This window comes from Gadus macrocephalus, chromosome 22 (assembly GCF_031168955.1).
Source record: "Gadus macrocephalus chromosome 22, ASM3116895v1".
NCBI classification, from domain to species: domain Eukaryota; kingdom Metazoa; phylum Chordata; class Actinopteri; order Gadiformes; family Gadidae; genus Gadus; species Gadus macrocephalus.
This window is the reverse complement of record NC_082403.1, coordinates 10,260,357-10,286,407: the sequence shown is the minus strand read 5'-3', so window position 1 is coordinate 10,286,407 and position 26,051 is coordinate 10,260,357. Positions and strand designations below refer to the sequence as shown.

Sequence of the window (26,051 nt, the reverse complement as noted above, 5' to 3'; positions counted from 1 at the left end):
CGTGGGCCAAATGCGGCCCCTCTTAATTTTTTTCTGGCCTGCAAGAGGTTGCATGCAAAAAATAAATTAAATAAAGGAGAAATATAGTTGCATGCAAATCAGGTTTCTGTGTGTAGCCGGAGATACTAGCCAGTATCAGTACCCCACAATCAGGAACTGGCATCACTTATTCTGACAATGTTTGGCTCAAGAGATACGTGTGAGTCTAGCTTTTCTCATATGAATGCCATCAGAACAAGTGCACGTTGCTCCATGACCTATGAGAAGCTGCATGAGTGTCTCAGGATGAGCCAAACCAGGCAAACAAGGCAGTGCAATCTTTCTCACTGACTCACTGGCTCAAAATGTCTCATATGTACAGTAGTTCTGTTTTGTGGTGATTCAAACAACATTGTTGAATTCTAAATACGTGTCCAAAATATGTGAGAACAAAATCTTTCATAATGATACGATTAAAAGTGAAGAAGGAAGGAATGCTTCTGACAAGTTTATTCCATGTAGTAGTACTATATATATTAAGTTAACACTACTTTAAGTACGATTTATTTGTAGCGATTCATTCACGTAGTTTTACTCTGTGTGGCCCATGAACCCCCAGTGGTTTTCCTTTTCGGCCCACTTGTTAAGGAGGTTGAATAGCCCTGCTGTAGTACATGGACATCCAACGTCCAAGTGCTGTCACGTGACGACAAGATGGCGGACGCGGTGAGACTCCTTAGATGTGTCCCTATTCCTCTACGAATAGTCAAATCTCCTATCCTTTGCTTAACCTTTGTGGAAAACGTCATCGGGTCAAGGAGAGATGAAAATGTGCTTCCTTTCAAACATAGGAAAAGACAGCGCTGTTTAAAATGAATTCAACTCCACTTTTCCTAACCAACGTCATTGCGCGACGGGGAGTATTGCTGACCTCTAGCGTTTCTATGGTGGAACTACAGTTTTCCGAGGTTGGTCTACAACAGGGGTTCTCAGAGTTTTGACAGCTGAGGGCCAATTTAGGAACCCAAAATTTGACTGAGGGCCGCCAAAGGAAAAAAATGTATAGGCGGGTAACGCCATCAGCATCCCAGTGGTGAAAAAAAACATTGCACCGTGGACCGCTGGGAGGGAGGTCAAGTGAGTTCTAAATCACAAAACTGAGGTTCATCCTTTCAAAGTAATGTACAGTCGGATTAAAACTAACAAATAACAGGATTGAATTGAAAACTAGAGAGAGTAGACTTTTCTCTTTATATTTATTTATTTTTGTTTAAATTAATATTGATATCATAAAAAAAAAACGTACTGGCAATGATGGAAAAGTATAACAAAATGGGGAACGACTTCACGAGACAAATGAAACAGAAATTGTTTGCTTTGCAAAAAACGTCTGCATTTTTATTTTCTTGCGATGTATATTGTGTGCTTAATAACCATCAATATATGATTTCATTTAGATTCAAATAATGTTTCTTGGAATTGGTATCCATTATTATCAATTTTATTTTCTGCTCTTCTCTTCAAACAAACCAATAAAAAATTGGTACGGTTGTGTTAACATTGGAATTCACAGCACATCTGCTACAGAAGAACTATACCCTTCAGTATGAAGATTCTCCAACAAAGTGGAGCACCACCACTTCCTGAGATGTGTTATGTCATGCTGTGGAAGATAACAGTATATCAGTCAGAATTAACTTCCAAAGACTGCAATGAGAGTTTGTACTCGACTACATTATAATTTTGCATTAACTTTAGCCATTTCATTTTCGTATATATTTCTTTATATATAATTGTATGTATCTAGTATGCTATTTGAAATTTGAAATAAGTTGCATGTAATTATAACTATTATTTAAAGTGTCTGCTATCGTGGATAAATACGTTAGCTTAAGGCAGTGGTGTGTTTTATTCGGGGATAAAGCCTCGGATGTTATTTAATTAGCCCCGAATATGATCTTTGAAAAAAAAAAATATGTATATATCTATATAGGCCTATTCATAAAAATGTGTACATGTGTAAGGTCTGCCTCACTTGTATTCATTTGCAATAACTTGAATGGAACTTTAGACATTTGGGGATAGCATAGCGGTCAGGTAGCTATTTAAAGCTATAATAAACCGCGTATTTCGTTTATTTAGATAAAGCATTATGAAAAAGTTTGCATGCACAATAAAGCATACACATAAATTTGGAGCGCAACATTTTCATTTTCACTCTGGGTTAAGCCCCGGATGTTTATGAAACCTAGAAATCCCCACCCAAATCTATTCTCTTGAGTAGAGGCAATAAAAATGTGATATGCGTGGAAGAGAGACGGAAGGAGAGGAGAAAAGGATTAGAGGGGAGAAGGAGAAGAGAGAAGGAGTAGTATTTAGTGACCAGAACTGTATGGAGTGTATCGTGTGTGTGTGTGTGTGTGTGTGTGTGTGTGTGTGTGTGTGTGTGTGTGGGGGGGGGGTAATCTTTGGTGTGTGTCTTATTTGGTGTGTTTATCTTTATGGTGTGTATCCATATGGTGTGTAACTATGGTGTGTGCGTATCTATATGGTGTATACCTATGGTGTGTGCGTGTATATATATACATGGTTTGTATCTGTCGTTTGTGTGTGCATATGGTTTGTATCTATATGTTGTGTGTATCAATATTGTGTGTGAATCTGGTGTGTGTATCTGGTGTGTGCGTGCATATGGTGTGACTCTATGGTGTATTGTGTGTGTCTGTATGGTTTGTGTGTGTGTGTGTTAACATGTGTGGTGGTAGGCGATGACTCCAGTTTAACCAGTGAATGAGTTTCTCTGGTCTTTTTGATGAAAGCTTCCTTCTCACACTCACACACACACACACACACATACACACACACACACACAGACTCGCGCACACAGTAAGGTGAATTGAATGAATTCTTTTTTCGTTGAATCTAAATCAGTCAAATCAGACTCATCCCTTTAATTAAAATGAGGGAGGTCATTTAAGATCAAACACAGAGCTGAAATAGCCTCTCACTGTTACCAAGAAGACCACAGGGTGCCGAACCTGCAGCTCGCCTGCCAGGTGGTTTTCTTAATTAGTTAATTGGTTGCATCTGGTGCGTTTCACTTAAAAGGGAACCGGACAGTACATTTGTTTGTGTACTGTTGTGGTCTGTAGTGACTTATTTAACATCTCTTCCAGTTTCACAGGTTAAAGACTTTTTGAAGTAAAGAGGAGCATCGCATCTGAACCTGATGTGAGTAGAATTGTGGCAAAGCACAACTGACGGGACTTGTATGTTGAATCAGTGGCGGCTGGTAGTTTTTAAAAGTGAGGGAGGAAGGACTGCGTGCTTGGTTGCCATTGGCCTGCTTGCACTGTTGATGTATGGTGGCATAAGAATGTGAGACTCGAGTTGTTTCAGGGTGTTTTGGTGAACTACAAAATAGTATGGAGGGCTAGTTATGTGAATAAATTTGATACAAAGCCACCAGTGGTATCACTGTAATTTGAAAGCTGGTGGGCAGCATGTCTTTGAAATGGTCTACATTTTAAAAGGACAGTAGGAAAGGATGCAAAGCCCAATTTTCAAATCAGGCATACTCTTGATTTGTAAAAGTAATTAAAAAAATCTGGGCCTATTTTTGCCCTCAATGACTGAAGTTATTGGTTGTAATTTAGCTATGTTTATTTTCAGTAACAATTGTTTTAAGAAAAGACTGACCAAAAGTGATGTCATTTAAAATGCATCATGCTCTGAATCATTCACCCTTTCCACAATATCAAACAGAACGGTCAGAGTAACAAACTAGTAAAAGAACGAGAATATTATTCTAGATTCAACCTGATCTATAGGCATGGTGCCTAGCAAGGAAAGTCGCATAGCACCAACGTGAACTTGACAAGTCGTGGCGTTTGGTTGCCCTATCAAGATTTTTCACATCAGGGAAACCATGAACGGCCCACGCTGGAGATTTGCCATTATTCATTAGCAAACGGGGCCAGCAATACAGTTGATTGCTAGTAATGCTACCAGTAAGCCATGAGTACCTAGCAAACCATGTAGCACCCACAACACTGACGTGGTCTACCTTTTTCTTTGGTCGCTAACTTAGCACTGTAACTCACTGAACGGAATGCTTTGTGTAATTAAACATGAACAATGTCCTCTGTTTCCAATGTTTCCATTGTATACTTTATTCGCAAATGTTAGAATTTCGTTATCCTTCAGATGATTTCACCTGCTTTGCGTCTCATGAGCGGCAATGCAGGCAGAGCGGGTTTGTTATCGACAGCGTTGCCAGATTGGGCAAATATCCCGCCCAATGATAATTTCCCCAGCCTAACGTGGTTAATAGTAGCCCAATTGGGTGGGAAATCTGGCAACACTGCTCACCAGCCAGAGATCCTGCTTATTGGTTCATAGCGCAGCGCGACTAGATTTTTGCGCGAATCAGACGCCTGTAAGGTCACACCCACTCAGAGGAGGACTTTCCTCCTCGCTCCCATTGAAACCAATGTTATTCACCGGTCGCCAGTACTTTCTGGGTAATGAATGGGAGTCAAACAGGAGTCAACGGAGGCTGAGGGAGGACCTCCCTCCCTGAAGTAATTGTCAAAAGGCGATAGGGGGTGCTAATGTCCCTTTACCCAGGGAAACTAACATTATATATTCAAAGGCATTAAAGTAGTCATATTTAAGGGCATTAATTCATTACAGTAGTCTGGGAAATCTGTATTTTTTTTATTCTCAACAATGTTAAGAAGGATCTTCCTCCCTTTCCTCAATGAAGAAGCCTCCACTGTGTTGAATATAAATCACTGGTAATGTGTGAAGGAAATCTGGGATTGTGGTGGTTTAACTCATTTGAAATTTGAACCATGAGTAAACTGTTCCTTCCTTCAAAGGTCTATCATGGATATTTAACTGCAGTTCTGTGAGTATCTCAAACTTAACCATGAGGCATAACTGCAAACTGTAAGTCATTAATTTCTCATTACTCTTGGGCACATTGATGTATTTTGGCTTCCTGGTGAGTTAACCTGTTACCTGAAAGTTGATCTGAGTAGTAAGGATGTTTTATTGGTTCATGGGTTACTTAGGCGTTTGGTTTATGTTGGTTTTAATGATTTGTTAAAATGGTTACAGGCTCCAAGTTATTGTTGTAAGCTGGAGTAATGGGTTGGGTTCTGATATCTTCAGTCTTCTTTCATTCTACTCTCCTGAGCTCTGCTCTGTGTGGTCTGAGTGAGCAGAGGTGCATACTGGGGTACAGGGCTGTCTCGAGTCTACAGGTCCGTAGACACGCCCCCTCAGGGGAAACCGAGTGTTTGAGAAACCTGTCGTGTCGTCAGTTACATGGACTGGAATGTTCTTAAAGATGGAGACAGGGATTCAGTAGGAGAAACACCAGGGGGAGATGAGGGGGCTCCTCATCTCAACGACTAAAACACAACTTCAGTCTGACACAGAACCATGGAACACATTCAACAGTCCCCTCCAGGCATCGTGACTCCTCAGGAACAGTTTCATTTCCAAGAAGGTCTTATTTGGGGCCATCCCCATATGGATCCTGCTCCTCAAGAGCCACCCCCCTCCACTGGGTGGTCTTCTGAACAGATGATCTCCTTCCTGTCCTCAGGCTGACTAAAGCTGCACCGTTTGCATCTGTGAAGGCCCCTCATTCAGGAAACCACTGGACTTCAAAGACATGACTTCTGAGATGTTGAATCAACCTGGGACACATTTTGGAGACGCCATGCATAATCCATCACCAATGTGGGACGCCACTGAAGAATGTTGTACATAATTTACGTCTCTGGAGACATTGGTTGTTCGGTTATGGGTGCCCTGGCAGGAGAGCTTGGGGGGGGTTTGAGGTTTTTACCCTGCATGATTGTTTGGCCTTTTATGGCTCAGTTGTGTGTGTGTGTGTGTGTGTGTGTGTGTGTGTGTGTGTGTGTGTGTGTCATGAGATGGAAGATTTTTTTTAACATCGGTAGGGTTCTACTGTGCGTGTGTGCGCGTGTGTGTGTGTGTGTGTCTCCCACTCACACCTGGCATGGGTTTCTACGTGCCTTTCCTGGGTTCTGTGTGCGTGTCCGGCTTGCTTTGACAGTGATAATGTTCATACGGGGGGTCTGTGTGATTGGCTTGGGATATTGGAATGGTCAACTAAATCATACCGGATGGACGGCCACAAGTTTACTTAAGGACCTCCAGTAGACATGAAGAGCCCTGAGCGAGATCCAACACACTGGGCAGTAAGGAGAGGATCCAACTCAAGTGTAAAAGGATGCCAGGGGCGTGTTCAGATCAGTGACTTCAAACTAGGACTACACCAATCAGGATCAATGGAGGATGGACACCAAAAGGAATTCCACAAGGAGAGTCTGACGTTGGAAAGGGACCTAAATGGATATTCAAGATGACCTTCAGACCTGTAATGAGACGGCTCTTCCTACCTGGCTGGATTGATGGAGAGCCCTGTGGATCTTGTCTTGCTCTCAGTTGCACGTCTTCTCAGGCTGAACTGTAATTGTTTCGGACAGGACTAGCTGAACGATTGGTTCCCTTAAATCAGAACCAATCCGGGAACTCCAGCTAGAGCGCTCTGCAAGCTGAAGTTGTGCTCTTCAGCTGAGGAGGTAAGGAAACCTTCACTGGGGCTTCAAGGTGTAAAGAGGAGAATGTTTCAAAGTGTTCCATGGTACTCTGAAGACCGTTGTTGTGTTCCACTGGCTGCGAGGAAGAACCCACACATCTTCCTCTTGGCCTTTCTCCTCTGAGAATCCTGGCGCCATCTTGAAGGATATTCCAGCTCATGTAACTAATGTCACGACAGATTCTCAAACACTTGGTTTCTCCTGAGGGGCGTGTCTATGGAACTGAAGACTTCAGACGGCACTGTATCCCAGCATGCATCTCTGCTCACTCAGACCGCACCCCCATGAGTAGAATGCAACACTCTAGTGATGGAGATGTAGAGTTTTATAAGTAACGAGGGAGCAGACTAAGGTGATTAGAACACAATGGAATGTCAAGTCTGTAAATCTTTAAGCCATGAAGATGGTTGGATAGTTCAGGAATTGGGCTTCTTTTTATTATGGACAGTCCTTTCACTCAGATGCCCACTTCTCACTGGAGCTGTACATGTGTTGGCTGGCTGGCATGATTTGCTGTTGGTGATGAGGCGGTCAGGGTGACGTTGCAGGGCAATGGTCGGCTCTCTGTGAGCTCAACGTTTAGATTTGCTCTGTATGGTTTGTACCCTGAATAATCTAGATAATTGTAAAATGTAGACACGGTTATGTATTGAATGATTCCTGGATTTTAGGTTTAAAGTTGTTGTGGGACGTACATGGTAGTTTGGTTCTTCGTATGGTTTTGAGTGATATAACTTGTACACACTGGGTGCATAATAATGTAAAGGTACACTGAATAGTATTAATGACCAACAGCAACAAACAGATCTCCTCAAGGTAAGTCTGTTGGCTGTGTTTTAATGAAGACCATCGCTGGACTTCAGGATCTTCCTCCGTTCAGCTCAAGGTGAGGCGCTGGTTCGGCTTTTTCTTTGGTTGGTTCCGGCCGGAATGTTCGTATTCCAGTCGGACGGTTTGTGCTTCCCGCCGTGGAAGGTTCCGAGTGCGGTCACTTGATTTAGTCCCAATGGTTAGCATAGAACGTTGTAGTCTTGACAACCATAAGAAACCACCTGGCAGTTAGTTTGAAGGGAGTCCCCTGAGGGAATCTGGCAGAACGTTCTGGATTGTATTTGAGTAACCTCGAGGCGTTGCCAACAAACTATTTTTCAGTCGTTTTCCATTGGGAATTGTTGCCCCTATCTTAAACAACTAAAGTTTGATATTAAATGCATACTGAGACGTACTTCGTAAATTATGTTGATAATTTCCGATGGTTGCGCCGTACTTTTAACCACAATGACGTTGCGGGACTCTCACTGCGTACAAAACGGCGTTCTACTTGCGGGCCCATTTTTGACATCAGGGAAGGCTGAAAATCATTTCAAGGTGGAAGATAATTAGACATTTCTTCAACGGAACCCAGCACCTGAATATGGCTGAGTATATTTGATTTAATATCGATACTGCTTAGTGTTCTTTGTTACTTCAGCTTTTGTACGTTCTAAATATCTGCTGTCATTAATTGCCACAGAAGTTAAACCCTACCCAATGGAATGACGTTAAACAACGACTTTGGTGCCGAGTTACCAACTGGATAATATCAAAGCTAAAATAATGGCCGTCATTCCCACATGTTACAGTAGAAGATACTGTAGAACTGTACAAGGTTAAAAAGGTAACGTGTAGTTTGTCCCAAGGTGTCTGCCTCCTCACCCAGAGCCAGACCTCCACCTCCTCACCCAGAGCCAGACCTCCACCTCCTCACCCAGAGCCAGACCTCCACCTCCTCACCCAGAGCCAGACCTCCACCTCCTCACCCAGAGCCAGACCTCCACCTCCTGTCAGAAGTCCTCCAGAACAGGTCAGTGCTCTGTGTGAGTAGAGTCTTCTAAGGTCAGTTTCAATGCATGGCCTGAACCACTTCTTTAAACTTGTGGACTGCTGTCTTCATTCCCAAAAACGGGATGCTCATGTCTGGTCTCAAGTCTTTTCTGGCCTTGAGTTATAAAATAATAGTTCAATTAATTGTGTAACTCTGTTTCGGATGAGTCAAATAAGTTTATTGTTGGGCAAATGCTGATATAAACCTGCTGCTGTAGCTGAAAGGCGAGGCTGAGAGGCTGGGGACCGGAGGCTTGTGGTGCCAGGGTGGACCGGAGACTGGGGCTGGAGACCAGGGGCCTGCAGCACCGGACCATAGGGTAACCATCACCAAGCTCATCTGAAACACTAAAATCCACGGTAGCTTAGGTCTGGTTTTGATCATCTTTATGACTTTAAAGCTGTGCCAAGCTGTGAGTTAATTCATACGGGCGTTATGCAAGAGTCATATGAGCCAGACTAGGAATCGACCAACAAGGATTCCTCTTTTTGTATTTACTTACATGGTTGACTTAAAGGGCAAAATACAGCTGTTACTTTGACATGCGTTAACCAACTACCGCTGTTTTCTTACTAGAACGTGTTTCTGGAGCGGAGGCGAGCTGGTAGGGGAGCCGTGAATCTGGAGGATGACCATCACTCTACCAACAAGGATTGTAAGTTTGTATTAACTAAACAAACTGGAAATAAAGGGCTTAAAAATAAGACAAACTACATGTTTGTTACCAGACTTTGGGGCCAGACTCGCTTGTTCCAGACCAGGACTCTGGCTGAGGAGAGCTGATGGAGGAGCCAAGACTCTGGAGGACGACATCACTCCACCAACCAGGATCCTCGTAAGTTTGCCTAAAATAAACAAAGTGGACTTGTTGTAACGCAGGATTAGTTTGGTAGTTGGGTAGTTTGGTTCTTCGTATGGTTTTGAGTGATATAACTTGTACACACTGGGTGCATAATAATCTAAAGGTACACTGAATAGTATTAATGACCAACAGCAACAAACAGATCTCCTCAAGGTAAGTCTGTTGGCTGTGTTTTAATGAAGACCATCGCTGGACTTCAGGATCTTCCTCCGTTCAGCTCAAGGTGAGGCGCTGGTTTGGTTTTTTCTTTGGTTGGTTCCGGCCGGAATGTTCGTATTCCAGTCGGACGGTTTGTGCTTCCCGCCGTGGAAGGTTCTGAGTGCGGTCACTTGATTTAGTCCCAATGGTTAGCATAGAACGTTGTAGTCTTGACAACCATAAGAAACCACCTGGCAGTTAGTTTGAAGGGAGTCCCCTGAGGGAATCTGGCAGAACGTTCTGGATTGTATTTGATTAACCTCGAGGCGTTGCCAACAGAAACTATTTTTCAGTCATTTTCCATTGGGAATTGTTGCCCCTATCTTAAACAACAAAAGTTTGATATTAAATACATACTGAGACGTACTTCGTACAATATGTTGATAATTTCCGATGGTTGCGCCGTACTTTTAACCACGATGACGTTGCGGGACTCTCACTGCGTACAAAACAGCGTTCTACTTGCGGGCCCATTTTTGACATCAGGGAAGGCTAAAAATCATTTCAAGGTGGAAGATAATTTGACATTTCTTCAACGGAACCCAGCACCTGAATATGGCTGAGTATATTTGATTTAATATCGATACTGCTTAGTGTTCTTTGTTACTTCAGCTTTTGTACGTTCTAAATATCTGCTGTCATTAATTGCCACAGAAGTTAAACCCTACCCAATGGAATGACGTTAAACAACGACTTTGGTGCAGAGTTACCAACTGGATAATATCAAAGCTAAAATAATGGCCGTCATTCCCACATGTTACAGTAGAAGATACTGTAGAACTGTAAAAGGTTAAAAAGGTAACGTGTAGTTTGTCCCAAGGTGTCTGCCTCCTCACCCAGAGCCAGACCTCCACCTCCTCACCCAGAGCCAGACCTCCACCTCCTCACCCAGAGCCAGACCTCCACCTCCTCACCCAGAGCCAGACCTCCACCTCCTCACCCAGAGCCAGACCTCCACCTCCTGTCAGAAGTCCTCCAGAACAGGTCAGTGCTCTGTGTGAGTAGAGTCTTCTCAGGTCAGTTTCAATGCATGGCCTGAACCACTTCTTTAAACTTGTGGACTGCTGTCTTCATTCCCAAAAACGGGATGCTCATGTCTGGTCTCAAGTCTTTTCTGGCCTTGAGTTATAAAATAATAGTTCAATTAATTGTGTAACTCTGTTTCGGATGAGTCAAATAAGTTTATTGTTGGGCAAATGCTGATATAAACCTGCTGCTGTAGCTGAAAGGCGAGGCTGAGAGGCTGGAGACCGGAGGCTTGTTGTGCCAGGGTGGACCGGAGACTGGGGCTGGAGACCAGGGGCCTGCAGCACCGGACCATAGGGTAACCATCACCAAGCTCATCTGAAACACTAAAATCCACGGTAGCTTAGGTCTGGTTTTGATCATCTTTATGACTTTAAATCTGTGCCAAGCTGTGAGTTAATTCATACGGGCGTTATGCAAGAGTCATATGAGCCAGACTAGGAATCGACCAACAAGGATTCCTCTTTTTGTATTTACTTACATGGTTGACTTAAAGGGCAAAATACAGCTGTTACTTTGACATGCGTTAACCAACTACCGCTGTGTTTTCTTACTAGAACGTGTTTCTGGAGCGGAGGCGAGCTGGTAGGGGAGCCGTGAATCTGGAGGATGACCATCACTCTACCAACAAGGATTGTAAGTTTGTATTAACCAAACAAACTGGAAATAAAGGGCTTAAAAATAAGACAAACTACATGTTTGTTACCAGACTTTGGGGCCAGACTCGCTTGTTCCAGACCAGGACTCTGGCTGAGGAGAGCTGATGGAGGAGCCAAGACTCTGGAGGACGACATCACTCCACCAACCAGGATCCTCGTAAGTTTGCCTAAAATAAACAGAGTGGACTTGTTGTAACGCAGGATTAGTTTGTCCAGTACAAGTTACAAGCATACTATTGTGGTTGTTTACCAAACTACAGCTGCTACTTTGTTACGCACCATTAGAGCCCAACTACTCCTGTGTTTGTGACCTTACATTAGAGCAAACTACTCCTGTGTTTGTTACCTGATATTAGAGCAAACTACTCCTGTGTTTGTTACCTTGCATTAGAGCCCAACTACTCCTGTGTTTGTTACCTTACATTCGAGACAAACTACTACTGTGTTTGTTACTTTACATTAGAGCCCAACTACTACTGTGTTTGTTACCTGATATTAGAGCCCAACTACTACTGTGTTTGTTACCTTACATTATAAACAAACTACTACTGTTTGTTACCTTACATTAGAGACCAATTACGTTTGTAACCAGACCAGGAATCTGGAGGACTGATGGAGAAGCCATACATCTGGAAGGCAAATCCTGAGGACCACCAGAACTCTACCATCAAGGATTCCTCATGAATGTGCATTATCTGGACATAGTGGACTAGGTAGGGGGTTCAACTCTCAAACCAATGGTGCCGGGTTCAAGTCCTCAGAATACAGTGATGCGTCCTTGAGCAAGGCGCCCTAAAGCCTGCCTGCTCCTTAATGTCTTATCTTTGGTTCAGATAATGTTGCATCTTTTGAATATTGAACCTAATCATTGTCCTTGTTTGGTCCGGGCAGACACACCTGAGCTGAACCTCACCTGATCCTGTTTGGTCGGGGGTAGACACACCTGAGCTAAACCCGCCCTGATCCTGACATCCTGCTGGTCCTGTCCCCTCAGTTCATCTGAGGCTGATGGATCAATGACCTCCAGTGGGAGTGATCTTCTTGACCCCACCTGTAACCGTGTGCTTCCACACGCCTTTCCCTCACGTCTGTCACTAACCTCACTACTTCACTACTTTCTACTGCTTCCTCTTTTCTTCCTTCTCGGTGGTTGAAAACTTTACACTGGAGGCGCGTCTTCCTGCCCTCAGAGGGTTTAGCGTTAGGGTTGAGAGTCAGGGTTTAGAGTCAGGGACAGAGCTGGTCAGGGAGGACTGCTTTTACACCAACCTCTTCATTTGCTTTTGGAATGATGGTGAATTTTTTTTTATTTTTTTTATTTATTTTTTTTATTTTTATTTTTTTTTCTTATGTAGCACTTTGAGATTGTTTGCTCAATATAAAGTGCATTACAAATAAAATTCATTATTATTATTTTGAAAAGATTCATTTGGGAACAGTGTTTCCTCTGCTATCCTTTACAAATTGTATTAAAACATCTGTCAAGTGTTTTTGTTTATATATTAAAATCCCACATTGACTTCTACATGCTTGTTGCGGTTAATTTAATTGTCCTTTAACTTGGTTAATGTCAAGCTAAACTCCTGCAATACATTAATATACATGATTGTTATTCTGCAATGTTCACATATTCCATTTTGTAAAAATGTGAAACCTCCATATTACTACTAAATTCAAGCCTATTCATGTATTTAACAATGTACATACTGCCCCGCAGGCCATTCTCTGCTACTAAAACACGTTCAATCCACCAGCCCGTCGCACATCAATGTACTATAGCTGATAGTTCACTTTCTACGTGAACTAGTTCAAAGTTCAGTTCACAAATTTTAAAATGAACTAGTTCATTTCAACGTTCATGATTCAAAGATTTGAACCAAGTTCACAGTTCCAAAAAATGAACTAGTTCATAGTTCTTTTTTTCAATATGTTGCTGTGTGAGCTATTATTTTTTTCCGGTATTTTGAACATCGAGCCCACTTCGTGATTTGTCTAGGATGAAATAGAGTGGTTGAATCAAGCATCGTAGCGAAATAGTTTCTATCGTGTTTTATTGTACATTTAGCGCATTTTGTAAATCCCATTGATTTCTGTTGGAAGACTCATTGCTCGTTGGCCGGAAGCGGAAAGGGAACTAGTTTGGTTGTAGTTCAAATTTGGTTGTAGTCTTTTCGCTCGGTTCTAGCCCTACTGTTGAGTCGGAGAACCGAGCGAAAAGACTACAACCAAACGTAAACGGCCCCCATTTCCGTTTCCGGCCAACAAGCAATGATTCTAGGAGGTATTCTAGTCCGCTGAGCTATGAGCCAGAGAGCTAACGTTATGGATTGTACATATTTATAATTCGAAATTCGTCTCAGCCTTTATACAACAGACACTCTAGGGTCTATAGTATATAACCGTGTTGTCTGATTACAGTTTGATTCATTTTTCACAATTTAACAGATCTCGTTTTGAAGAATAATCACCGCGCCATTCGTTTCAATGGGAATCGGGACGGTCTATACTTTCAACATAAAGTGTATTTATATTTTTTAATTCGTCCCAGCCTTTACACCACAGACACTATAGGGTCTATAGCATATAACCGCATTTTCTGATTGCAGTTTAATGTAACAGTAAGGCCGCGTTCACATCTAGCGTTTTTTTTAATCTGCCAGCGCTCGTTTTACATTATATTCCTATGTAGCAGAGCGTTTCTGGAAAAAGTCACGGCCGCTTTTTTAAACGCCTCTCCCAGCGTTTTTTTCTGCCATACGGAGCGTTGAAAAAAGTTCAACTTTCAGGAAGAAAGCGGCCGACGTCAGGCGTCTTTTGGGCAACTGACCAATCACAAGCGGAACATTGACGCTTCGTCACGAAGGAAACTCTCAACTGTCAAAACAAGAAACAATGGCAGACAAATCACTCGGGAAAGTGCCGGTGGAGCGATTAATAGTTTTAATTACAGAACATGTCGAGATCTACAACATGTCTAATGGGCTCTAGCCTGGATAGGTAGTAGGCGAGTAACGTCGGGTCTAGAATGGATTAGTTGCTAGGCGATAGAAAAAAACGCTCTCGGCGCTTTTAGGGCCAAAAACGCTGCCAGCTTTTCTTTTTGTTGAAAAAACGGTAGGCTCAACTTTTCTCTATTACAAAAAACGCTAGATGTGAACGTGGCCTAAGCTGACAACACCGCAACTGCAAATTAACCACACGGAGATAACCATGGCAGCCGGTCAAACAAATGTTCTCATTCTGCGCGCGCATCCGCCGTTTTGATAAACAAATAACCCCCCAATTGAACGAAGTTAAACCGAGTGCGCGTGCCGTTCACAGACACCAGAATGAACGAGTTCACAGTAACGTTCATCAGGCAGTAATACAGTATGTTCAGTTCACGTTCGCCGAAAATATAAACAAGTTCATGAACTATCGTTCAATGAACGCGTTCAGGCACAACACTGTAGCTACGTTGGTTCAAACGGAAAATGTAGTTTGGTGTGAGACTGTTGTCCAGCAGAGGGAGCTTTCATACACCTTAATTATGTAGAAATGTCTGTATTTACATTTTAAAATGTTCATTGGCTGGTCTAGTTTGTCTGCAAATAACTGCCTCCAGCAACAGGATTGGTCGAAACATATGAAGTGAAGGAAATAAAAGCCCAGTTCACCAGATCTGAGGTCAGCTGCGGTCAGATTTTGGATCATGAATGTATTGAGCTCGGAGGAGGACGGCAGGATGCGTGTTTACCTGGTCGATTAGGCCCTGAACGCAGACCCTGAACCCAGACATCCTTATCGCAGACCCTGTGTTTAATTAGCCCCGAATATAATTTTTGGGTTAAAAAAAAAAAATAAAGGTAAAAATATTTATAATTTATAAGTACTAGCCTAGTCTAGATAGTCCTTCTGGCAAGGGATTAAACAGTTTAAAAACATAACCTTTTTACCACCTCAAGTGAATTTACCTATCCTATCCCCAGTCAGATGTGTGTGTAAAGTCTGTCTCACTTGTATTAATTTTACTCTGTAATAACTTGAATGGAACTTTAGACATTTAGGGATAAGCAGCACAGCAGTCAGGTAGCTATTTTAAGCTATAATAAACTGCACATTTGTTTATTGAAGCATTATGAAAAGAATTTCATGCAAAATAAAGCATAGAAATCATTTTGGCATTTTCATTTTCCGTCTGGGCTAAGCCCCGGATGTTTATAAAACCTAGAAACACCCCTGGCTTAAGGAGTGGACCCATCAAAAACAAATTTCACAAATGCATGTTTTTGCAATCACAATTAGGTTGTTTCAGTCATTAGCCTGTGACTTCAGTGGGGGTGGCAAGTGGAATCCCGTGACGTTCGATGTCCCGTTGGATGTCCATGTCCTACAAGCCGAAGCGAGACATTATAGGAGAACTGGCTGCAGCTGTCAGGAAGAAGTGAGACCCAATCAACGATCGATCAATCGTTCGATCCCCGGCCTCTCCTGGCTGTGTTGAGGTGTCCGTGAGCAAGGCACCTCGCCCTGACTGCCCCCGACAAGCTGGCTGTCTCCTTTCATGGTTGACTCCGCCGCCGGTGTGAGAATGTGTGCATGAGTGGGTGAATGTCATGCAATATCAGTGTTTCCCCCAGAAAATGTCTTGGTCGAGGAGAGGGGGCCCTATTGTTGTAAAGGTGGCCGCCTTAACCATACAGTGGGGGAAACACTGAATATTGTAAAGCGCTTTTGATAAGAGCACTATATAAATGCAGTCCATTTACCATATTCATCACTCTGTTGTTGTGTTTCTTCCACTGCGGCCATATTGCTATTGTTGCATGAATGATTCGCTCTGACCTTTGTCCTTAGTTGGTCGGACTGCTGGACTGATGGACCATTGGCAGTGATCTCTGCAAAAAGTGCAGGAGGCAGGTTTTAAAATGCCAAATTACAGATGTTCAAAATCAATGTTCTGTTTTACTGTCGCCGTTCTGATGGAAGACGTTGTAACATCAAAGACTTGACATGATTATTTATTTACAAGAGTTGTACTATATTTTGTCTATTTTTATATTGTTTCATTGTTCTATTATGGGCAGCTGATGCTACAAGATTCATTTTTGGTCTGTAATTAAATGTACATCTGATGAATGGTATTCTTTCATGCAGCCTATTTGCTTTAAATGGTCTTTCCAAGTACTGTAACAATCTGTATTTTGTCACAGGCCTAGGCAGGGCCGGATTAACCAATGGGTTTTATGGGCACGTGCCCAGGGCCCCGCCCAGCCAGAGGGCCCAAGACTCGCCCGATTTTATTTTATTTATTTATTTATTTTTTTTGGGCGGGCCCCTTTAAGTTGCGAATGAGTCAATATCAGCGCACGCCGGTTGCCTCGGTTTCAATTAGAAACGTTTACCAAGTATCCCCTGTTTGAGTGTAGCGGAATGTACTGTACAGGCTGTGACAGGCCAAGAGCAATATCAGGTAGCAACATTCAATGTCATAATTGACAAACTGGTTAGCTGCCTGGGGCACAGAATGGACGCATATCGGGATGTTTTGGACAAATTGAAGGTGCTCTTTATGGAAACTGACAATTTGACCAGTATCCGTGAACAGGCAGAAGTGCTCTGCATGTCATACCCATCTGATTTAGATGTCGACTTGGCCAATGAAATAATCCAGTTCAGAAGCTTCATACAAAACGAACAGGATAAGTCTCCTCAAAAGCTTTTGAAGATGATCTTAAAACATGGTCTGCAATCAACTTTCCCAAGCGTTTTTATAGCTCTCCGTATTTTTTTGACCCTGCCTGTGACAAATTGTGAAGGGCAACGATCATTTTCACATCTGGCCAGAATTAAAAATGAGCTTAGAACGACGCAACAGCGCCTCAGCGCGCTGTCACTCATGGCCATCGAGACGGAGCTACTCAGGAGCCTGGAATTCGATGAAGTTATCACTGACTTTGCTAATAGGAGAGCCCGTAAGAAGTTTTTCTAACAGGTGCGTCTGGGAGGGAGACATAAACATATATATATTATTTCTCATTTAATGTTACATATTTGTATTCAGACTTACTTCTGTTTACCAACTTCTACGTGTAATGTATTGCCATTCATTATATAGACATACCCTGGCGGAGAGGAGTACTAGTTTAAGGATCAAGATGAAAGAGAGGACAGAAGTGGGGAAATCAGAAAGACAGACAACCAGACCGTGATAGGGGATCCTGAGTGAAGAAAGGAGACCAAGGGATGATGCCAGTCACATTAAAAAACTCTATGTTCATATGTTCATTCAGCTATGCATAAGTTGATAGGGCTAGGCTAGTATAAACTGAATAAACAAATCGAATAAACAAATAATTAAACTATTTCATTTTGATGGTGATGGTTTTAGCATATCATTTAGCTTTGTTAAATGTTTCTTTGTCTTGTTTTAGCATATAATGCTTTGTTGATAATATGCAATAGAAACATTTCTGTTCTGTTGTAACATAGGCTACAATAGGCCTAATCATTAATAATAAAAAAACACCTGCCACAGCACTGGGTTTTTTTTCGGGGGGGGGCATCCAACATTTGTGCCCAGGGTCCTGTGACTGCTTAATCCGGGCCTGGGCCTAGGGATAATGAAGCTGGCGACCGCTCCCATCAATTTATTTTCTTAAACAAATAAGCGCGGTGGGTTATTCCTCTGCAGCCACCATCGCTCTGTGTTGAATAGAATAATCAGTTCCTGTTTAACGAGTTTTTCTTATGGAGGTTGGGCAGGACACTGGTTAGGATACTACATCATAGCAGCAGGACTGAATTCCGTTTATGTATTCAGGATAGCTGATAGATCACCACCGTTGCCAAGCATGGCAGGCGGTATAAACTATTCTCGTATAATTCAAATAGTGACCCTTCTTGTGTTTGCGCTTGGATGCGGAGCGCGATACACGGCCGATTGGGAAAGTCTGGACGCAAGACCCCTACCGCAATGGTTCGACGATTCGAAATTCGGTATTTTTATTCATTGGGGGGTATTCTCTGTCCCTGGTTTTGGGAAGTTCAGTGAATGGTTCTGGTATTGGTGGAAGGGTTTAAAATATCAACAAGAAATTGAGTTCATGCGCAAAAACTACCCACCTGACTTCCAATACGCAGACTTTGCAAAAGAGTTTCATGCAGAATTCTTTGACCCCAACGGTTGGGCCGAAATATTGGAAGCGTCTGGTGCCAAGTGAGTACTCTCTAGCGTTTTAATATAATAGCCCTGAGTCATCTGGGATTTAATGCACGAGGGGCTGATGCATGTCCTTTTTTGTCTTTGTTCAGGTATGTGGTGTTTACATCGAAGCACCATGACGGGTTCACTAACTGGCCTTCACCAACATCTTGGAACTGGAACTCCGTGGACGTTGGTCCACACAGGGACCTGGTGGGAGAACTGGCTGCAGCGGTCAGGAAGAAGTGAGACCCAATCAACTTCATAAGAAATATAGTCGTGTCCTCTTGCCTTTTTGTAGGCCTTTGCATCTATCTATCTATCTATCTATCTATCTATCTATCTATCTATCTATCTATCTATCTATCTATCTATCTATCTATCTATCTATCTATCTATCTATCTATCTATCTATCTATCTATCTATCTATCTATCTATCTATCTATCTATCTATCCACACTACTCTCAATTAAAAGGTTAGATAAACATTTGGTATCCCAATATTGACATTCCATTCTGATATTATATATAGTTCATTCCTTCCATTTTCATGCTTATTGTGAAACGTTGTGAATTGTGTGGACGCCTTTAGCTTTTTTTTTTTACTTTATTATTGTGTTCTTGAGAATAAATAAATCATATGTTTTCATATCCCACCCCCTTCCTCCACAAAGGAATTTGCACTTTGGATTGTACCATTCTATGTTTGAATGGTTCAACCCACTTTACCTGGCTGACGCAGCTTCCGGCTTCAAGAACCAGGACTTTGTGTTCGGCAAGGCGCTCCCAGAGCTGGCGCAGCTGGTGAAAAATTACAAGCCGGATCTGATCTGGTCGGACGGGGACTGGACTGCACCGGACACCTACTGGAACTCCACCGAGTTCCTGGCCTGGCTCTACAACGACAGCCCGGTCAAGGTGAACACCAGTCTTGTGTTGTTGCACATATCAGTCCTGTTTGATACTGCACATACCATGTGTTTTTATTGAAGAGTAATTATTACTAATCATCTAGCACTGAATGGACATTCGCCCAAAAGATCTAGAGGCCATTCATGGTAATCAAATGAGCATACATTTTTGTTACCTTGTATTATGCTTTAATGAAAACGGTGAGATGTTTAATAGTGTATTTAATTTGTATGTACCAGATGCATATCTGCATAAAGTCTTTAACCCTCCTTAAACATCAGCTCCGCCTACAAAGTATCCAATATCAGGGAAGTTGTTAGTCTTGGTTGGTACTTTTTTTATCTGACTTGTAATAGCCTGTTTCCCTTTTTTGAGGATGTGGTGGTGACCAACGACAGGTGGGGTAAGGGCTGCTACTGCAAGCATGGCGGTTACTACAACTGTGCCGACCGCTACTCGCCCACCCAAGTGCCCACCCGCCAGCGGGAGAAGTGGCAGACCATCGACAGCCTGTCCTGGGGCTACCGCAGATACATGAAGGCCACGGAACTGCTCACCCTGCCCAGCATCCTGAAGGTAGTGGACGGGTGGGACTTTGGTTAGCTAGCTCACGGGACATGGCGGCGGTAGGCAGCAGGTATGAAACGCTTGCCTCTGTGGGTGACCACATTGCAAAGGGCTTAGCAAGCGGAAAAAACAATTGAAATGTCGGTATTCAATTAGAAATTGATGTAGCATAAAATATCGACGCAAACACAAATATAAATACCAACATAAAAATATGAACAAATGGAATACTTAAATATTCTATTGTGGTCGGATTATAGTTAGCCCCTCCTAGAAGGGGAGGAGTTTAAATACAAATTTCCCTGTGGCGTTCTGTGTTGCACCTTGTGAGAAAGAAAGAAAAACACCTGCGTGCGACGGAGCAATGTGAACGGTTGCCGGCTTGTTGAGAATCAGGTTGAGCCTAATCGTAATCAGTGCATGCCATGGATTGACTAATGCCGCTTTTCCACTGCATGGTACCAGCTCGACACGACTCGACACGACTCGACTCAGCTCGCATTTTTTGCGTTTCCACCGCGGTACCATGGTATCTGGTACCTGAAGTGGCTGCTTTTTCTAGTACCTACTCGCTCTAGGTTCCAAGCGAGCTGAGCCGATGCTAAAAGGTGACGTCGGCAGACGGCCGGCGACTGATTGGCCAGAGAGTGTGACGAAGTCACGAGAGCGACATGGCAACCATGCTGGTAACATCCATAGCAGCGCCGCAGCCAACATGTTCCACTTCTCCAACTTCTTCAACATGCCAGCTAATAATAGTAATGCGATCGATGTCCTCCATTGTTGTTATGTGGGTTCTGTCCATGTGTGGGTTGCGTATGTGTTGTTTGCGTCGCGTACACAAATACGTCACGGCCCTTTCGCGCAGCCGACCCCGCCCACGTCCAGGAGGTACTATTTGCGGTGGAAAAGCACCCGTGCTGCTACCGTGTCGAGTCGTGTCGTGTCGAGTCGTGTCGAGTCGAGCTACATGTGCGGTGGAAAAGCGGCATTACAGACTCTAGAAGGGTGACCCCCACCATGCCGCCCCCCCCCTCCCCTCCCCCTCCCCCTCCCCTCCTCTCAGGACATGGTGTACGTGGTGGCCTTCGGTGGGAACTACCTGCTGAACATCGGACCCATGAGCGACGGCATGATCCCCCCGGTGTTCGAGGAGAGGCTGCGGGACATCGGCAGCTGGCTGAAGATTAACGGGGAGGCGGTGTACGGCTCCAAGGCCTGGAGGAACCAGACCGAGCCGGCCGTCGTCCCCCTCTAGTGAGTCCGTCGCTGGGTGGGAGAAGGCGGAGTTAGTTATTGTGGGTTATATGAGGCTACCTTCATGACTCTTTCAGGCCAACACATAGCCCAGGCTGACCAAGCATGGAGCAGGGCCCGCTGGGTTCCGTGCCGACAAACATGACGAAGGAACCTTCAATAGACATCATGCCGACATCCACACAATTTTTTAATTCATATTTTATTTTATTATTTTACCTTTCTCTATTGAAAGTTTGTCGTTTATTGATTGACCAGTAAAATGTGCTGAATGTACCGTGTGTCACATGCTTTTGGGTTTTGAGGTGTGCCACATTAATTAACATGCCTTGCCTTAACCCATGGACATTTTTTCAGGTCTTGGGTAACCCTGTGCTCAACACAACTTCCTTTTCTTTCCAGCTACACGGCAAAGAACAACTCTGTCTATGCCGTCATATTCGGCTGGCCCCCCAACCAGAGGCTTCAGCTATCACTGCCCAAGACATCCAAAGCCACCAACGTGAGCCTTTGCTTGTGTAAACCATGCAAAGTAACTATAGCAACTGTGAACTCTAACACATTGTTACTTGTAGGTGACACTCCTGGACTACCCTAACATGCCACTGACATGGAAACCAGTGAAGGGAGGCGGGCTGGTGATCTCTATGCCTCCAATGGCCGCATCCGCTGGAAACGCCTGGACTCTGAAGCTGGAGGGGGCCGCCTAGCAACAGAAGGGTTGAGTGGAGGCAGTGGTTCTGCAACATTTCTGTCTACTTCGTGCAGTTGTTGTTTGCTGTTTCCATTTGAGGATTGTATTGTTGTAACTAGTGTTGTTGTTTAGGTTGGACAAAGGTTAATGCTGGACAAAGGTTTTTCTATGTTTCATAGTGCTTTGTGAATTGTAATAGCAATTAAAATATGTTTTTATTAGGTTTATTCCATTCCATTCCTGTATTTATTTATTTTTTCATAAAAGGATTCAATATAAGAGTTTTTCATTTTATGCATTTTTTACGTTTTTGATAGTGACTCAACGCCCCGTCATTTATATAGATCACGTGGGTGTGCGCTCGACAAGCGGTCACATGATCCTAGTCATGTGACGTAAAACATCAACAGGAATATTCCAGCCCAACAACACTACATGGAAGCATTCCCTCAAGTCTACAATTGCTATCCAAAACTCGTGTCCTTTGTAACAGGTAGTAGATTAAGTTCGCAGCGTGTTCATTTATATAACAACCATGTTTTTTGTTGAACTGATGCGGAAGTGCTATTGAGGCAGATGTGTTGAGATAAAAACAACAACCATGCACTTCTCAGTTGCAATATTCCTCATCGGTTCTGTGCTGCTGACACAGACCGACGCGCGGTATACCGCAGACTGGAAGAGTCTGGATGCACGGCCACTACCCTCCTGGTACGACGAAGCCAAGTTCGGGATTTTCGTCCACTGGGGAGTGTTCTCCGTGCCTGGCTTCGAAAGTGAGTGGTTCTGGTGGCACTGGCAGGGCCAGCAGCCCCCCGATCAGAAGTGTGTGCGCTACATGACTGAGAACTACCCCCCGGGGTTTAGTTATGCAGACTTCGCACCCCATTTCCACGCTCAGTTTTTTAACCCGGAGGATTGGGCCGACATATTCCAAGCCTCTGGTGCAAAGTGAGTGCGTTTGTTAAAACTCGAGTGTATCTACTGTCTTGTCAGTGCACTGGTTATTTAATAAACACGTGATTGCAGGTATGTTGTGTTGACTGCCAAGCACCACGAGGGATTCACAAACTGGGGATCTCCAAACTCTTGGAACTGGAATTCCGTTGACAACGGCCCCCACAGAGACCTTGTGGGCGACCTGGGAAACGCAGTGCGCAACAGGTGATCAGTAGTCCCTCACAAGCATACGCTGATAAATGATGCAGTGTAGCTGACATGTTGATCCCAATCCAATCCAATCTAACTGGTTAAAGTTCGAACGCTAGTGAATTTTAATTAAGTGTTGGATGTTCAACAAAAATAATTTAGCATTGTTTATCGTATTCACGCATGATACTTTTGTCCTTTGTTTGTCAACTCCCTTGCTATATGTTGTTTTTGTGATCTAGGTCATTGCACTATGGGCTGTACAACTCCTTATACGAGTGGTTCAATCCTCTTTACCTGTCTGACAAGAAGAATGGGTTCAAAACACAGGAGTTTGTGCTTCACAAATTGCTCCCAGAGCTTTATAACATGGTCGTAAGGTATAAACAACCCCGAAGTGATCCTCAGTCAGATTATATGCAGCTCTTTGCTGTTTGGCAGATAAGTGTATCCAAGTTGATTATTTTTTTTAACACTTACTTTGTAGGTACAAGCCTGAGTTGATCTGGTCTGACGGAGATTGGGAAGCACCCGACACGTACTGGAACTCAACAGAGTTCCTCGCCTGGCTCTACAACGACAGCCCAGTTAAAGTCAGCATACTTCCACCATATCAGCTATGAGAAATGCTGATATATAGCACACAGAGTTATTAAGAGCTGATGCGCTTGTCTGTAAAAGTGTATGTATTCTCTCATAGGACACGATCGTGACCAATGACCGATGGGGCGCTGGCTGTTCCTGCCAACATGGAGGCTACTACAACTGTGCAGACAAGTTCACCCCAGGCGAAGTGCCCAAGCACAAGTGGGAGAAGTGTACGTCTGTGGACCTCCAATCCTGGGGTTATCGCAGGAACATGAAGATCGTGGAGCTGATGGACCTCCCCGATATTATCGAGGTTGGAGAGATTGCCATTGCTTACTCTACTTAACAGCCCCGCGCTTCACTGGTGGTTTATGTGAATTTACGTGGCATCGGGCCCAGTGCATACAAAGAAACAGGTCGTGACAATACTGAAATGTTTAACTTTGTCTGACGATTCAGGCAGCAGCAAATATTTTTTTAGCATGTATAACGAGTTAGGCTTTGTGAAGATTCAGAAGTATTGTGATTGCAACATGGGTGACAAAACAAAGGTGTTGTGTCACATGGTTTGGCCCATTGCTCAGTCCTGTCTCACGACCTCGGTGGCCGTCTGGTGCTGTGCCTCACAGGACCTGGTGCGCACAGTGGCCCTGGGCGGGAACTACCTCCTCAACGTGGGCCCCACCCCCGAAGGCATGATCCCCCCGCTGTTCGAGGAGAGACTGCGGGGTGTGGGCGCCTGGCTGGACGTCAACGGGGAGGCCATCTACGGCTCCAGCCCCTGGAGGGTGCAGAGGCAGAACAAGACCGACACCTTCTGGTGAGCGAGGGCGTCTCCGCTGGTTTTATATTTTGTTTGTGTTGAGCTACTTGTGTTGAGGTCCGCGTTCTACAGGGACGTTGGTGTCTGTCGTTGATGTATGAAAGTGGCTGAACAGAACAGAACATCATAGATGCAAATCAATTATATGCAAATTCAATATAGCGCCCTCTGTTGGATGATCCGGTAATGTTTCCACTAAGATTACATGGATTCTTCTGTTATTCATCCTTTTTTGGAGTCAGACGATACACGTTTTGCGGATGAGTAGAAAACTTCACTCCCGACCCTGAATAGCATTTTTTACAAAAACAGATTGTGAAAAAAACAATAACAAAAAGGCATGTCCAAGGGACTTGCATAACTGAAGCCAAAATCATGTAACGATTGAATGAATGAGGCTGGACATAAACATACCGGCAGACTCGTACAAAGGAACAGAACTCCAAACGTGAACATTTGAGTTGGTAGATGAGTCATGACATAGACATAACACATGACATCTCAAGTGGGAGCGTGCACCACCCAGATGTGTTTACGCATGGATCAACTACCGGCCTTCACAGTGGACCAACTGATTGTTGGCTTGATCCATCAGTAATTACATCTGGGTGGAAACTCCCACTTGTGATGTCCCTAACGGGTATATTTTTGGATGTTTGACCGACATCCCTCCTGGTGGTAATACGTTGGCCCTTTAACCCATCATAGGGCTGCTCGATTATGGAAAAAATCATAATCACGATTATTTTGGTCAATATTGAAATCACGATTATTCAAAAGATTATTTTTGAGTTCGAAAACAGATGTATTTATTCAGCAGGTCTCTCCCAATAACACTTTGTAACTGAGAACTTTGAAATTTCGCCTTAAAAAAATACACAAAATGGTCAAAAAGAAAATTTTCAAATGGAAAATAATGTACAGATATGTATCCAAGTCGTTTATATTAGTTCTTTGATCGTTTGACTCTAAAATCGAAATCGAGATCGAAATTTGAATAATCGCCAAGCCCTAACCTATCATCTCTAAAGTAGCTGTGTGTGTTTGTGTGTGTGTCATTCGAAATGTTACTTGACAGTGGGAAAACTCGCAACAGTCCAGCGATTGCCTCTAAATATGTTTGAAGACTGGTCTGTGTGTTACCATCTCCTGTGTAGGTTTACATCTAAAGGGTCAACTGTCTACGCCTTCATGACAACAAAGCCCAAAAGAGTAATTCTAACCCTCTACGCACCAAAGACTTCAGACAACACCAATGTAAGGGGACTTTTCTGTTATTCTTATTCCTGACATCTTTTAAAGTATTGTGTTCCCTGTGTGGGGAGTAGCTCCGGAGGACGCAATATCCATTTCTGTCATTGTTCCTCAAAAACAATATATTTATTCCCCTTTTCATTTTCTTTTTGTTCTGCTGGCCATATCCCTATTCTTCTGTTGCCGGGGATTGTTAACTGGCCTACACAGCTCATGAGATTTGTGTAGAAGGACTACGGAAAATGCGTTGCGGTCGACTGCGATATCGCTACCACACACATCCCTCTGTCAGCCTAGGACGTTACTGAGTTTGAAATGACGTTAGGCCCCAGACACTGAGCTCACTGCCAGCCTCCCCCAGTGGGGAGCCTTGCTTCCACCCATAGCAATGGAT

At 43.5% G+C, this 26,051-nt stretch overlaps 2 protein-coding genes and 1 long non-coding RNA gene across 6 annotated transcripts in view; all 3 read left to right on the top strand.

Moving 5' to 3' along the window:
- Window positions 1–10,908: 10,908 nt before the first annotated feature.
- LOC132451225 (uncharacterized) lies at window positions 10,909–12,527 on the top strand. Of its 4 annotated transcripts, none has more exons than XR_009524000.1 (4): window positions 10,909–11,210; window positions 11,308–11,386; window positions 11,799–11,942; window positions 12,121–12,527. It is a non-coding gene; the product is annotated as an uncharacterized LOC132451225 (long non-coding RNA). The 4 variants fall into 4 exon arrangements; XR_009523999.1 differs by having other exon boundaries at window positions 10,914–11,206; XR_009524001.1 differs by lacking the exon at window positions 10,909–11,210 and having other exon boundaries at window positions 11,217–11,386; window positions 11,822–11,942.
- Window positions 12,528–17,874: 5,347 nt separating this feature from the next.
- On the top strand, window positions 17,875–21,978 carry LOC132451719 (tissue alpha-L-fucosidase-like). Its single transcript, XM_060044337.1, has 7 exons — window positions 17,875–18,427; window positions 18,523–18,657; window positions 19,088–19,331; window positions 19,701–19,901; window positions 20,959–21,149; window positions 21,552–21,651; window positions 21,725–21,978. Exons 1-7 carry the CDS (start codon window positions 18,063–18,065, stop codon window positions 21,857–21,859), a joined length of 1,371 nt encoding a protein of 456 aa, XP_059900320.1. The 5' UTR covers window positions 17,875–18,062; the 3' UTR covers window positions 21,860–21,978.
- Window positions 21,979–22,207: 229 nt separating this feature from the next.
- The window catches only part of LOC132451720 (tissue alpha-L-fucosidase-like), a 4,321-nt gene continuing 477 nt past the window's right edge, over window positions 22,208–26,051 (top strand). The window contains exons 1-7 of the mRNA XM_060044339.1: window positions 22,208–22,794; window positions 22,873–23,007; window positions 23,235–23,372; window positions 23,480–23,585; window positions 23,693–23,893; window positions 24,210–24,400; window positions 25,561–25,660. Coding sequence (XP_059900322.1) covers window positions 22,445–22,794; window positions 22,873–23,007; window positions 23,235–23,372; window positions 23,480–23,585; window positions 23,693–23,893; window positions 24,210–24,400; window positions 25,561–25,660 — 1,221 coding nt within the window. The 5' untranslated portion in view covers window positions 22,208–22,444. The remainder of the gene's footprint in view (window positions 22,795–22,872; window positions 23,008–23,234; window positions 23,373–23,479; window positions 23,586–23,692; window positions 23,894–24,209; window positions 24,401–25,560; window positions 25,661–26,051) is intronic.